The sequence below is a fragment of the Festucalex cinctus genome, chromosome 20 (genome assembly GCF_051991245.1).
Source record: "Festucalex cinctus isolate MCC-2025b chromosome 20, RoL_Fcin_1.0, whole genome shotgun sequence".
NCBI lineage: Eukaryota > Metazoa > Chordata > Actinopteri > Syngnathiformes > Syngnathidae > Festucalex > Festucalex cinctus.
In genome coordinates, this window is record NC_135430.1 from 20,395,761 (window position 1) to 20,411,378 (window position 15,618).

General features: G+C 40.4%; 1 protein-coding gene across 1 annotated transcript in view; it reads right to left on the minus strand.

The window, feature by feature from the left end:
* Positions 1-15,618, minus strand: part of LOC144009414 (uncharacterized) — a 35,376-nt gene that overhangs the window by 12,614 nt on the left and 7,144 nt on the right. Inside the window, exon 4 of the mRNA XM_077509141.1 lies at positions 14,615-14,774. Coding sequence (XP_077365267.1) covers positions 14,615-14,774 — 160 coding nt within the window. The remainder of the gene's footprint in view (positions 1-14,614; positions 14,775-15,618) is intronic.

A 15,618-nucleotide genomic window follows, 5' to 3' on the forward strand; every position in this document is an offset into this window, starting at 1 on the left:
GCACAGGAAGTGCGGATGGCACAGCTGGAGAAATGCTTCACAAAAAGACAGTCAGCCTGTCTTTCTCCGGGTAAATGTGATTTTCTACTCACCAAATTAGAGTCGAGCGCTTCTGAATACATACAAAAAGTACAGTCACAAATGATGATTTGGTTCTTTTTTTTTCCCAATCATTTTCATTCAAATGTCTGTCAGTGTAAAGCCAATGCGGATATAAATTTGAACGCCATGTAATTAAAAAAAAAAAACTGTAGTAAGTAATGAAGCAGTTACTGTCATTAGAACTTTGTTGTAATGTAAATAATATTAGAAACAACTTTACATCGGCAAACTGCAACCATGACAGTTACATTAAAAACTCCCTGACAGTTCATGATATAGTTTTGTGGGATGGATTAGACTATGCATAAATTGTCTAACATCCTTGAATGTCACAAATATCACGGTGACATTTCCCTCCAGTGTCAAACAATAACAAGGTCATAAATAATACAAAATACGGACATTTTTTTTTCTGTGGCCTCATCACAGCTGACAACCATTTGTGATTTTGGCAGAAATTGTCCAATGGTAATCAAAACGCAATTTCAAAATGGAATCTAACCGTTGGCGTTGGGAGCGACTATAAAGAATATCACGGGAAGGGTAATGTTCAAATTCAGATCATTAAAATGGGAATTAATAACAAAATAAAGCACACATTCCTTTTCAATATTACTATAATTACAACATTGCAACAGAAGGCATTAAATATAAAGTCCAGATCAAATAATATTATGGTAATGATAACAATTAAAGCTGCAAGCACCAAGGAACTCCAAGGAATTCCGACAGCCTTTTTCATGGTGACCCGTTGAAATGACAATCGATAAACAAATGCTCCACCATATTAGATGGCAAGCTTTACAAAATAACGTACATCTGCCTAGCATACTTATGGGTACTCATTTATGAGAATACTCGTCGGATTGTGTCAAACTACGAGCCTGAAATGGCTGCTTCAAAGCAAAATGGCCAACTTCCTGTTTCACTTTTTAAACATGGTTTCTTGAGACAATCAGAATGTTAAATAACAGACATGTCCACATGTAAAACTGGTGGAGGGGATTCATTATTTTCTTTACTTATAAATAGGATTTGAGGGGCCATTTTTATGCATGTACGAGTTTTCAGGAATGATGAAGCCCCCCCAAAATATGATTCATTCATCATCTTATGCTATGGCCCTAATATGGCCCTTTTTTTTAATTAATTTATTTTTTTCCCCAACATTCTCAATTGTTTGTTCTCAGAAGGAAGACCTGCTCTTGCTCTCGCACAGACCACGATACCCTTTTCGGGTTTGTACTTCTGTCCCGCTTGGCTTGAATTTACAGTGAGGGAAATAATTAGAATCTCACTTTTGCGACGAGCGGAGTGAAAATGTAAACAATGCCTCCCTGCGGGCGGGTGCTTCATCACTTTGACAGGTGCATTTGAATTTGCCTGGGTGGTGGACAGCCTTGGTTATTTATGTATCATTCGCGCATGGAAGGCGAGGCCGAAGATGGGGCCGGAGTATTGCGATGAAGGCCAATGTGAAGATTGGAGCGCTGCGGAATTGGACGTTTAGAAAGGCTAACCCCGGGTTTACACCGGTTGCGGTGCGGCTGCGGTGCGGTGCGTCTTGACTGCGTGCTCCGGACGGGTCAATTGGTCGCGCGGTCATGTGGCATTAAAAACAACGACAAACACACAGAAAGTCTGTGCTCAACAGAGAAGCAGAAAGAGAGGTGGACTTTTTTTATTTTGTGGCTTTCTACCTCCAATATAAACCTCTCCTCGTCCATGTTCGCTGGTGTCTAAACCGTGAATGAGCACCTCGCACGTTAACTCCAGGCCCGTCTACGCCCACATCACGTTTTGCTAGCATGCTTGCGAAATTGGAGCTGGCGAGTGTTTTATCTTGAAAGGTAACCGGAAATTTATTTCGAAACTGCGTCGGTCTTCCTGTCCCGCTCGATGTGTTTTGTGCTACCTTGCCATTTGCCGGAGGCCTACCGCTGCGGCGTCCGGCAAAAATAGAAAATAGGTCTATCCTTGCGGAAGGGCTGCGGCACGCCGCAGCTGAGACGCAGTCGACACGCAACGCACCCGCAAGCGGTGTAAACTGCACCATTCGAATGAATGGAATCTAATTGCTTGCGTCGCCGGAACGCACCGCAACCGCACCGCAACCGGTGTAAACCCGGGGTAAGGCTTCTACTGGTAAAAGTTTTAATGGTTACAAAATAGCTCTCCAGTTCTTACCTTGAAGTCTACGGTAAATTCCTTAAAAGTTGTATGAACTGGAGTTTCGATCGAAATATTGGGGAAACAGAATCACAGATGTTGGAGTCAGCATAGTCTAAATCATTTAGTGCAGGGGGTCATCAGAGTGGTGTGGAAAAAACGGGACATTGTCATTTCGTTTTCTAGGAATGTTGTAGACACTTCATTTTTTTTTTCACTTTTCTTGGAGTTGAGTTGAAATTTGGGCTGTGCTTGCCTCTTCTTGTTTTTTTTTTTTTCAGTTTCCATCCCAATTGTGTTGCATGCCCACCAACAAAACATGACGTGTCTGCAGGGACGAGCAAAGAAAATGTGTTCTTACAGAAGAAGTATGTATCAATCACTTTAATCAGTACCCTTGAAGTAGCTTTCAGTTTCAAAACGGTTATTGATCAAAAAGGCCGGACTGGCCGTCTGGCATGCATTGGTTGATGACTTTTGGGGCCAATGTGTTGCTATTTAATTGTTATTTTTCCTCCATTTTAACCCAAGAGAAACTGAACCAATTAACATCAGTGGAAGAGCAACAGCGCTTGCTAGCTAGGAGTCACGTGGGTCAGGGCCTTTTTTTTGTTTGTTTTGTTTTTTTGTTTTGTGCCAGTCCAGCCCAGTTGATCACTGGCATACAGTAGTGTATGTGTTTGGCCTATTTTTTTGACTTGGGGGTGCTTCGACCTTTGTTTGTTCTTGATTTTTTTTTTTTTTTCTGGTTTAATTTCCATTCCTTTTGAAGACTAACGGAGACAGTCAGTAAGTTTCCGGTGTTGGTGGCATTCCACAATACAATAAATAAAGTAATATTCTGTCAAAATAAATAAATGAAACACTGTGGCAAAACGTGTTTACCACAATTGGTTTTAAATCTTAGCTATAGCCTTGCTGTCTGGTAAATTGCATGTTCTGCCGATGCTTGTGTTGATTTTCTCCAAGTACTAAATTGATTTCATCACATGTTACAAAAATATGCAGGCTGCATTAATTGAATTATCCGTTGGTATGAATGTGAGTGTGTCTACATCTACATACTGTATGTCATGTGATTTTATTATTGATCAGTTTAGAGCATATATTTCAAACTCACATAATCGAGTTCTGCAGTCGTGCAAGTTTTGGAGTCCCCCCCATCCAAAACACCTGATTAAGAATCAGGATTATTATCAATTTTCTGCAGAGCTTGCTGATGATTTGATCCTTTGAATCAGGTGTGTTGGAGGAGGGAAACCTCTCAAACGTTGCAGGACGGCGGATCTCAAGTACTGGAGTTTGAGGGTGTACCAAACCTACACCTACCAAGTGGAATTGCTTTTTATTGGCTGTGATTGAAGTTGGCTGTGACCACTCCCACAGCGGTGCAGACCTCCCTATCACTTTCACTGCCAAGATTTATGCCTGTCACAAATATACAGCCCTGTAGGTTGGATTGAAGTACGTATATCTTGCAATATGAGTTGTGGAAATTTTTCAGCTAGCTGCTTGCCCGAGTAATTGACGTAATAACCGAGATGATAATCGATTCTAAAAAGCGATAAGCGAATGTCAAAATGTTGGTGAAGAGATTGACACGGTTGCTTCTTTTGTCCTCAAATCTTGATTCTCACACACACGCACACAGAATCAGCATCGCTCATCTACATGCTAACACGCACACGCATGCACATGCATGCTCGTGAACAAAGCCTCACGCGGTGAGCATGCGTACGTCTCCAGTGCCTGCGGGCTCTTGCGGCCAGGCAGCAAGGATGAGGAGGGGGAGGAAGTGTCTGTGGAGAAATGGGGAGAAGGGTGAGGAGTATGCACTGTGCAGAGGCTATCTAAGCTAGAAAGGGTCAGAACCCCCCCCACCCCCCCTCCCCCCGTCCACTGCCATCCCAAAACACTGCCGCCACCATGGAACTGACCCCGAGTTCAAGCCTTGCACTGGCTCGATTCCACGTAGACACGTGAGCAACATGCCAACACAGATGAATTGGGCTCATTCACAATTTTGACATAGCAAGCGCACGCTGTGCATTGTAATACACGTAAACAAGGCTCACATGTCAAGGTTCATACTTGCACAAATGCCCATCCGCAAATAAGCCAATGCACACGCAAGCACATCGAGCTTCCTGAAGTGCACACACGCAAGACCGCGGAGGGCTCCAATACACAGTAAGTGGCTGGGAACATGTGTAAGCGCAAAGCGTAAACGCATGATCGACATACACGCGTGGTTAAGCCAAGCAATGTCAGCCATTAGAATGGAAATAGATATGCTATTATTCCAAATCCGGCCAATATGTGGACGCTTGGCAGATATAATTGGAGCATCTTGAAAATGGCATGGATGCACACTGTATGATTTGGCCACAGCAAAGGTCTACGTCTTGTTAAACGCACCACTGGACAAGACGGGCCAACCATTCATTTGCATGCAGGAAACACACGCACACACATCCACAGAGTGACGAAACGGCAAACACACGAGAGTGCTTTCCATCGGCTTTAGTGCTCATTATTGTGCCTATCCAGCAAAACGACTGCCTTTCAACATCTGAAGTGGAATAATCACAACTATCGTAGTGCAACATCCAAAACTAGCACAGGACCAAATTGGACTACGAGTAAAGAAAAACAAGCCACAGTGGCAATAAAGAGTCAGAATAAACTGACTTTCAAAAGAAGATTATCTAGAGAGATAATGTAGTTGAGTGGCTGAGATAATCCAGAAAATAAGATATGCATAATTTACTGTTACTAATCTCCTTTGCGAGAAATAATGCCTTTTTTTTTTTTTTTTCCAGCCTGCAGTAAACACTCACATCGTAGACCCTCTCTTACTTCTACATCACGTCTGACTCACCTCGTTCCCTCAGGACACACTTTCCCATTTTAGCTACATACTGTATATAAGTTTACCTGATAATTTCATATGATAATCGTAATTCTTCATCACATTTGAACATTAAACCCTAAAATGCATATTATTATTATTCTTAATATTATTATTATTATTATATTACTATATTACTATATATTATATTACTATTAAATTAAATAGCTTTTCATGATCAAAATGATAAAACATGAAATGTACGAAATGTATCACTGTGTGCGCGAAATCTTTCTTTCACTTTTTGACTTGACCAACTTAAAATAAACTGGAATTAATTCATTTTCAACATTTATTGAAATGCGATGTTTGACAGCTTTAGGCATTGGAAGGTTGATAAAGAGCTGCATCAAATCCACTGCAAACTACATTTACAAAAAAAAAAACTAAATGTGAGCACTATTATTTAAAAAAAAGTCACAATACAGTAAAAATGGCAATGTTAGAACAAAAAATATGCAATGTAATAGAATTTAATTGTCATTGCACACATACTGAGCAACAAAATTCGCTTACAACAGTTGCAACCCGAGACCTAAAAAAAGAATGACCAACAGTGGGAGACAGAATGGGAAGCCTGACAGGTCTCCAAAAGTGTGCCCTGATTTTTCTAAGATGAGCTACACAAAGTGTCTGAATATCTTATATACCTTGTATTTATTTTCTACACTTTAAAGCAAGTCTTCTGCTGACGGCACTTTGCTGGCGTTGCTTGTACCTCACTCAATTCAAACATCAAGCGCCCTGGGAGTATGACGCCATTTTGGGTTCAAAACATACATAACGTCTGCACTGATTTTAATTTGCACAAAAAAAGCCTATCCCAAAAGCTTAGATTGAGAGTGAAAGCTCACACCACATCAGTATGTTGTCAACGTGCCTGGATGGAGTACATTTGAGCAGTTCAAGGGGTCATCTTTGCATTAAGATGCAGCAAATAGATGCCAAAGTAGGGTATTGCCTTTGATATTAAAAAGGGGGGAAAAAATAAATAAATAAGCTGGAGCAGCTTCAAATTAATCAGGCCTCGGAGGCTGGAGGTTATAAGCCTCCAATAACCAATTTGAGAGCTGAGGATAAGGGATGAGATGCATTCACGGTCTCACATGCGCACACACCGACAAGTATACGCACCACCTCTGTACAGTCCGGAGCCAAACCCTTATGGAAAAACAAACAAAAAAATCAGTCCACCTCTCCTCGGGATGTCATGTGTCGCTGTTAAGACGCGACACCTGTCACCATCACCAAAACCTTGCTCATCCCCTCAGGGCTGAAGGAAGCATCCAAGGTCAAAGTCTTTAAAGGAAAAGAAAACCAAGTGACTAACTACAAAGCGTCACATCCAATCACATCTTGCGGAGTTTGTCTGTCCGCGTTTTATGTTTGTCCATATAACATCCTATTACCGTATTTTCCGCACTATGCGGCGCACCTAAAAGCCTTCAATTTTTTCAAAAGCTGACCTTATAATCCAGTGCGCCTTATATATGGATCAATATTGAGCCTCAACAGGTCTCGCTGTCAAGACGCTATCGGTGACCCTGCACGATCGGTGAAGATCCCGCCATCTTGGATCGCTAGCTAATACTAATACTTTACCTCAGAGAAAATAATAAAACAGCTGTTTATTCATTTTGGGAGTGAATGGAGTTGTCAGAAAGCTGCTTTGTAATCTATTAATCAAGTTTGACTGACCTATCTGACTGTTTTGTTGACATTCCCTTTAGCGCAGCACCATCTAATGGATGCATAACGTAACCCCAGCCTCTACTGTAGCGCCTTATATATGTAAAAAAAGTTTTAAAATATGTCATACATTGAAGGTGCGCCTTATAATGAGGTGCGCCTTATAGTGCGGAAAATACGGTATGTCTGCAGAGACACTCAGCACACACTATCATGTTCACCTAATATTTATATATTACATTTTGATACACTGCTGTTGTACATACTACAACCATGTAAATAAACATCAAATGATTGTTTATTGGTCCTCATTTCTAACACTGAAGGCGTTCAGTGTTATCCCCAAACCTTGTTTTGACTCTGGTCAGGCTTTGGAAGATAATGACATCCTCTTCCCGGATTAATCGTGAGGGACGCATTAAGCAATGGCACTGACACTCCCTGTAATTAAATGTTTCACTCCGACAAGTTCAGACAAGAACACTTTCTCCATTCTTTGGCTGCCTAGTGAGGGAACGATTAACCTGTTGAGAAATGGATGCGATACTGTACCACAGTGGTGCTTTTATGAGGAACAAAACTATATAAAACGGAAAAAGGAAAGACAGTTTTGAACGGAAGTCAACATCAGCATCATTATTGGATGTCTATAGAAGAATAACCTGATAGATCATTCTGTTATGTTAAGAGTGATATTTCCTGCTTGGGATACTTGGAAAATGGTCAGGATGACAATCGTAAATGTTAAACATGTTCAATACACAAATACGGATATGTCAATAAGTTTAGCAACATGGTGATTGCTGCAGTTGTGGTTCCTCATCATGTAGGGTTGTTAATATTTTAAAAATGCATTTAATTTGTTGAAAATCCGTATGTGTGTCCTACTTCAGGCTGTCTTCCTTGACTGTGTTCCAAGTGAAAGTAAACAAAAACAATGACATTGATTGTAAGTACAGTAAATTGCTTTCAATATCTATAAAATCTTGTATGTAAAACACGGTAGATGGATGGATGGATGGATGGATGGAAGGATGGATGGATTGGGTGTTTGGATGGATGGATGGAAGGATGGATGGATGGATGGATGGATGGATGGATGGATGGATTGGTTTTTGGATGGATGGATGGATGGATTGGTTTTTGGATGGATGGATGGATGGATGGATGATGGATGGATGGATGGATGGATGGATGGATGGATGGATGGATGGATGGATGGATTGGGTTTTTGGATGGATGGATGGATGGATGGATGGATGGATGGATGGATGGATGGATGGATGGATGGATGGATGGATGGATTGGTTTTTGGATGGATGGATGGATGGATGGATGGATGGATGGATGGATGGATGGATGGATGGATGGATTGGGTTTTTGGATGGATGGATGGATGGATGGATGGATGGATGGATGGATGGATTGGGTTTTTGGATGGATGGATGGATGGATGGATGGATTGGTTTTTGGATGGATGGATGGATGGATGGATGGATGGATGGATTCGTTTTTGGATGGATGGATGGATGGATGTACTTTTGGTCATCCCACACGTGTGGCTGTCATTTTTTACAAATTATTGACCCATCTGAAATGTTGAACATGGCTTGTACTCTTTGATGATGGAATGTTAATAGCTGAACAAAAATGTCGTTTTTGGAGTTCCCTCAAAAAAGTGACGATTTTGGAGATGCCAGCAATCTAAATGATATCCTCAGCAATCAATAAATAGACTTGAACACATGTTGTGTAATTGTTGCATTTATATTTTAGAGTCATAAAGGGGTGTTAATGTGTGTGGTCAAAAGTCTTGATTAATAGCAACAATAATGTGGCACAAATTATAAAACACTTGACCTGAAAGCACTTTTACAAACATATTAAAAAAAATGTGAATATAAACACGAGTATGCCAGTCTTGACTTTGATGAAGAAAATACGCTTTTATTATTGTTTGTTTATCATAACATTAGATAGTGTTTGTGTTAACCATCGAATAAGCTTATGACCTCTTTTATAGCTAAAACATTTACTGCTATTCTACAATTTTCTTCAATGGTTATGGTTACGTTTTGAACTTACGTCCATAAAATTTGACGCGTGTGTGAATGTGTGAGCACATATAACGCATGTTTCATCTTTATCTCTGCGCTTGAGTTGACCAACTGCTTTTTACACGTTAGCGCTCACTGAAGCCTGTGTGACCTTTTCAGGAAAGCGGCCGTGCAGCCTTTGCAGTCATTTCTCATATTGGGCTTGGTAATACTCAGACTGTGTGGATGCTGCGCTTTCTGCCTGCCCTTGCCTGCCTGTTTTTGCCCCAGGCCATCGGGGCCCAAAGCGCTGTCCACTTTAAAAAAAAAAAAAAAAAGCCATCCTCTGTAATGGAAGAAGCCACTTTAATGTGACATGCACATGCAGGCACGCAGAAAGGTTTGTACGCGTGTACTTTCCTGGCGTACTTGAACAAATATGAAACAGATGAAGCCTGAATTGGATTTTTTGCACATGCCGTCCAGCATTTAGAACAAACCCATTGACCAAAGAGAGCTGTAGCAAGCGCCCCGACACCCGCTCATTGCTCACACTGACCAAAGGTTTACCCCTCCGCTTTGACCTACAACCACCTTCGCACTTCGCCGTGTTCGCGGTTCCTGTTTCAGGAGTTGTGGGTTCTATTGTTTAAGTGACAGCGTTTCCTGTGTCCCGTCACGGCCGGCTGCCCTCTCGATCTGCCCGACTTCCCCCGCCGCAGCATTTCGAATGGTCACTCGTGCATCTCAGACTATCGCAATGGAGCTAAGCATCATTTTAATTGTGTTTCCGTCTGTTTATTGAGTGAAAGTATAAACAAATCTACCTTTAGTAAGTAATCAAAGTGATAGATTCAGAGGTGTTCAATTCCAAAATTCAAATTCAAAAGCACTTTATTTGTCCATATATCAATGGCACACAAGCAATATTAAAATACAGGCGTTACACCAACAAACATACACAAAGTGATGCAGTTAAAATGATTCCAAATCCTGTCCAGTAAAAATGCATAAAAATAAAATAGTACAATAAATATACCACAAACTTTGTCTGAGAGGTGGGGTACACTCATTCATTTACAGGACTCATATAGACAAACAACCATTCACACTCACATTCACGTCTATACATTATTAATAACTCATTTGCTCCCAATAACGTGTAAATACGTTTTTTTTAATGCTTTAAGTGTCCCAAAGACGTATTTATTCATTTTTTTTTTTTTTTTTTTTGTGTTTTTTAATGCTAGAGCATACAGAAGGCTTTGATGCAGCCTCTCAACTGCAAAGAACGGTTGCAGAAATGGTAGTTATTACACAAACGGCCAGCAGGTGGCAGCATAGCAAAGGAGATCAACCAGGGCCATGTCGAAAAAAAGCTCAATTACTTACAGTTTTAAATAGATTTGTGAAAACTGATGAAACTTAGCTCTCCTTTAATGCTAATTGCTGCAAAACGGAAATGTTATGGTTTGGGTTTTTATTGCTTTTGTTGGCCTTTTGAGTTTGTCATGTTTCTGTTTGTGCTTTCTGGTTTGTCTCCCCTGGTCTCGTTATTGTTGACCTTGTCCACCTGCGTGTGTTTTCCTTTCCCAGTGTATCTACCAATCAGCTTCCCCTGCCACTTGTGTCTTTCCCAGCTGTGTCTAGTCATCGTCAATTTGTCTGTATGTATTTAGTCACCTGTTTCCTGTTCACTTCTTGTTGGTTCATTGTCATTGTCTTCTTCCTGTCATGTTGCCTGTTTTTGTCCCAATTCTTGCACTGTTTCCCGTGCCTCCGAGTCCTGCCTTTTTGTGTTTACCATTAGTCATTTTATTCCCTGCTTTGTTTTGTGCTTTGTATCTTATGTTGCACTTTGTTTTGGTTCAATTAAAACTTATTTAAGAGCACCCCTGCCACGCCTCGTTTGCCTCCCTGCACTTGGGTCCGTCTCCACCACACCCAACCTGACAGGAAACAGTTAGAAACATACCTTATTTTTTTTATTTTATTTTTTTTCCCCTGATGAAAGAAGAGACTTTAATCTTTTCTTTTGATAGGTTCCATGTTATTATAGCAATAGAACACAATATTCTGTGGGCCTTGCAAAATCAGTCAAAATCCAGTAAAACAGCTGGGAGCCAACGGGATTGCGAAATGTGAAAATGGCGGCGAGCGAATGAGTTAAGAGTCTTTCATGAAAGCCAGGGTACCCAAACGCCACTAGTCCGTCATGTATAGCTTGTAGTATGAATACAACAAAACATTATTCTGGATCTTTGAGTCAACGCTATTCTCTCAATGGGCAGGTGGGTCAGATAAAGTATCCCTTAAGTGTAGATTTTTTTGTTAAAAGTAGCATACCATGAATAAATGAAGTAACCTATTCAAGCCACTCTAACTTTATTACTCTCAGCGGGTTTTCGGCCGACCAAGCGCGTCAACATTGCAACGCAACCCAAATTTGCCCGCCAGTAATCTATTACCTTGACACACGAAGACAAACGACATGAAGGCGCGCGAGGGGTTGATGCAATCAGGCTGCGAAAACATCTCCGGGGCCACCCCGCAAACCGCCTCTCAGCCTTTTTTTTTTTTTTTTCGGCTTTCTATTTAATCTGTCCTCTCCTTCAATTATCCCAATGTCACCACCACCACTGGGAAACTTTGCTTTCGGATGAATTAGCAGCAAACGAGGTTTGCAGCGGGTAAGCTGCCGCTGCACTCTGTCACTGCCACGGCGACGGCTCCGACAAAACAGTTTGCGCACCTGTTTAAGTATTTCAGAGTTTAACACCTCCCTTCGATGTACAGTGATCTGGAGGGGGTGACGGGAGACAATTAATAATGTGGCTGTGCATCACGCCCTATGCATAATTAATGGCGCTCATTACTGAAACAGTAGTAGCTTGCTAGAACCCTCCATAGCTAAGAACATCAAAGTATTAACAAGATGTTTTGGATTCAAGAGTTTTGAACACATTTTCAGTTGACAAATTGTCACGTTCTTTTATTAGCTCATGTCCACCAGGAGCCTACATAGTGTCCCTTTTGCATTAACGTCAATATGTTGTTGAGTGGACCTCAATCATTCACAATATTGAAATTTTTACTCAAGGGTTTCCGGATTATGATGCTAAATCTATCAACAACCGTATTCACAAAACTTTATTAGTTGTTGTTGCTGTCATTGTTAACTCATTCACTCGACGCCATATTCATATTTCGCAATCCCGTTGGCTCCCGGCTGTTTTACTGGATTTTGACTGATTTTTGCAAGGCCCACAGAATATTGTGTTCTATTGCTATAAAAGCATGGAACCTACCAAAAGAAAGATTAAAGTCTCTTCTTTCATCAGGAAAACAAAGTATGTTTCTATCTGGTTCCGTTTTGCAGCAATTAGCATTAGAAGAGATCTAAGTTTCATCAGTTTTCACAAATCTATTTAAAATTGTAAGTAATTGAGCTTTTTTTTCTACATGGCCCTGGTTGATCTCCTTTGCTCTGCTGCCACCTGCTGGCCGTTTGTGTAATAACTACCATTTCTGCAACCGTTCTTTGCAGTTGAGAGGCTGCATCAAAGCCTTCTGTATGCTCTAGCATAAAACAAAAAAACAAAAAAACAAAAACACGAATAAATACGTCTTTGGGACAGAACATAAAAAAAACGTATTTATACGTTATTGGTAGCAAATGAGTTAAAGTAGTCAAGGTTGTCCTGACGTCTTGATTTTGCATGGAAAGTTTCTTGAACAGGAGCAAAAGGTCACAGGCGATGATAAGGTATGTTGAAGACAATTTTGCACATGTTTTACCTTTTACAACTTACAGCCAACCTGCAACTACGCAAGAAGCTAAAACAAATTATATAGAAATATAGTCCCCTTGTTTTCCTTTCCCTCATCCCTCCTTTCTCCCAGCCAGCTAATGAAGGCCTTGTGGCCTACTCTTATTAAAATTTCGCCCTTGCCTCTGATATTAATTGGGTTCGTTATAAGAAATGTGGCGGATTCATTATTTAATTGCAGGGGCACATTTGGAATACAGTTTCTGAAATGTATTTTTAATGAAAAACACTACATCCTGACCTAATCATATCAACCTTATTCTATCTAATTAGGGATGCAAAAAATCATTAGAGTTGCAAAATATTAGTTTCAGCTCTAGCCGGGCTGCTCCTTTGCTTGGCTTTATTTATTTATTTATTTTTCCTCTATGTGATAAATAGTTAATAAAGGAAAATGACACAAGAAATTGCACATGGGCATATTAGTCTTGAGTTAGGAAAGTGACCCTCAGTGGAGACTCGGTCTTACTAATTATAAAATAATGACACATTAGCATGTCTTATTTTGATGAAAAATAACACTGTGATGTGAAATGTAATAACCACCAATTAAGTGGCATGTAAAGTCAAACTAATAATTGAGGCTTAGATTTTTTTTGTTTGTTTTTAGTGTTTAATGTATAATTGTTGATAAACAGTTGATTGTATAATATATTGGGCTTTACACGATCAGGATTTTTTAGCCGATCAGCGATCGAGTTTGAAAATAATGATAATAATAATAATAATAATAATAATAATCGATCACCATTTCAATCAGAAGATGGAGCAATATATCTATTAAAAAAAATGTTTACAGTCAATTCGCAGGGGATATACGGACATATAATTTATACCAATTGAAATGTATGTTAAAAACAAAAAAAAAATTAATTAATAAATTAAAATTAAAAAATACTGATAAATATTAAATATAAATTGTAATACAGTGTATATTATTTTGCGGAGCCAATCAATCGTTCTGAGAAATTAAGACATTGCAGCCGATCACCAATTTTGCATGAAACGCCAAGTATTGCCCAATCCCGATCCAACGAATCAGATTGGTGTAAGTTGCAAAAAATATATTTATAAAACAAAACTATTGATAATGTCAAAGTTGGGCAATATAGATCAAATAGACTAATTTAATAAAAACATGTAAGCAATTACATATTTTTATCCCCTACAAGGTCAAAATGATGCAAAAGAAATGCCTATATTTTAATATTTTGGTCGTCATAGAATTTGAGCATGCAAAGAGCAAAGAGAGTTAATGAAAATGGCGAACACGGAGCGATGTGTACGCTACTGCAAATCCAACACACTAAATTAAAGCGAGGCCTGCAGTTTGATGGCCATGTTCTATTTCCCTTATCTCAACAAGTCACATTTTCAATCACTATGCAAAAGATTTGACATCTGGTGTCGGCTTGGTGCTAATAGACTTCTCGCTGCTGCGGCGTCGCCGCGGACCGACGCCGCTCTGTCAAACGTGCGGCGGCATCACTCCGGTGATGCTAATTTCACGTGGAGCCACATTTATGGAAAGTGGAATTTTGATCTTGCGACATGGACTCGCCGAGCGCACCTTAAGATATTTCCGAACGCAGCAAATTCGCATGCATCGCGAACGCGTGCCGATTGAGAAGTCGTTTCTACTGAAACGTCTTTGTAATGTGGTTTTTCCACAGTCTAATCAGGCGGCTTCCAAGCTGGATTTCTGTTTTGGTAATTATCCTCTACTAATTAGAATGAAGCTAAATACCTCAGAGATGAGTTCTCAGCTTTCTGAAATGTAACTAAAGAAAATGCAATGATTTAAAATGAAGCAATTTTATGCATTGTTTTGCACTTTTATTCCATTTTTTACCCTAAGATGGATCTATCGTACGTACCTTGCGCCTCTCGCCATTAAAGCCCCTCCATTGCTCTGCCTTTTTGACAATGTAGCTGAGCTCCTGATTGGACAGCTCCAAGTCTTGAGGTAGGAAGTAAGTCCCCTCCTTGGCTGTGAGCCTCTGGAAGATGTCCAGCATGCGGCCATTGTTGTGAAATCTACAGGGCGTGGAGTCAGAAAACAAGTAAAAATGTGGGAGTGGAAGCAGGAGGAATGCCAGCCTGAATCACTGTCTCCTCTCTGTTAAGGTCGTGTGGGGTCAAATACCTAAGCTAGGCAGAATAAGCAGAGCTGTGAATATACTACATAGAAGCCTGCTTTGTCTGTCACATTGGATCTTTTTAGAAATCAATGCAAAAAAAAAACTATGAAGACAAATATGGATCACAAGATGCAATGGCTCCAAAAAAATCGAAGTGCAAATGGAATCAAATATGTTGCCCTTTGAGTAGGAAGCACTTTGTTCTCACTGACTTCAGCAACGTCTGTCTCTATCAGTGTGTCAGTTTGTTTGTATGTGTGTCTGATAATGTGTGGGAGTCCAATCCTGACATGTTGCTGGTTGTAGATGAGTTTGGAATGCCCGGCCTGAGTCACAAGGAAAGACTCGAGACCAAGCGGATGGCGTATTGATCCATAGATGCTTATCACAAAAGTGTTTAAGATTTTCTTTGAGCCGCACATGGATGCAACCTTGAAGGAATGTTTGTAAAACAAAAACATTGCATTGGCTGACCATCAAAACCAGCCGACCTTGGTGCCCTTCCGTCGAGATTGTAGTCTGTCAGAGGGTAATCAGCGCTCAAATAAAAGCAACGTGAAGGAGACAAGGATTTATGCATGATGGAAGTGGTGCAAGGCTTTGAACCCAGCATCATCCCCCTGTGTCCCTCTTGGGATGGAGGGTTTTTGTAGTACGCTGACCTCACACACAACAACAGTGTGCATCTATTTTCATTCCACGCTTGAATCATGCTTCTCATTCATTTATGCAATCTCGAA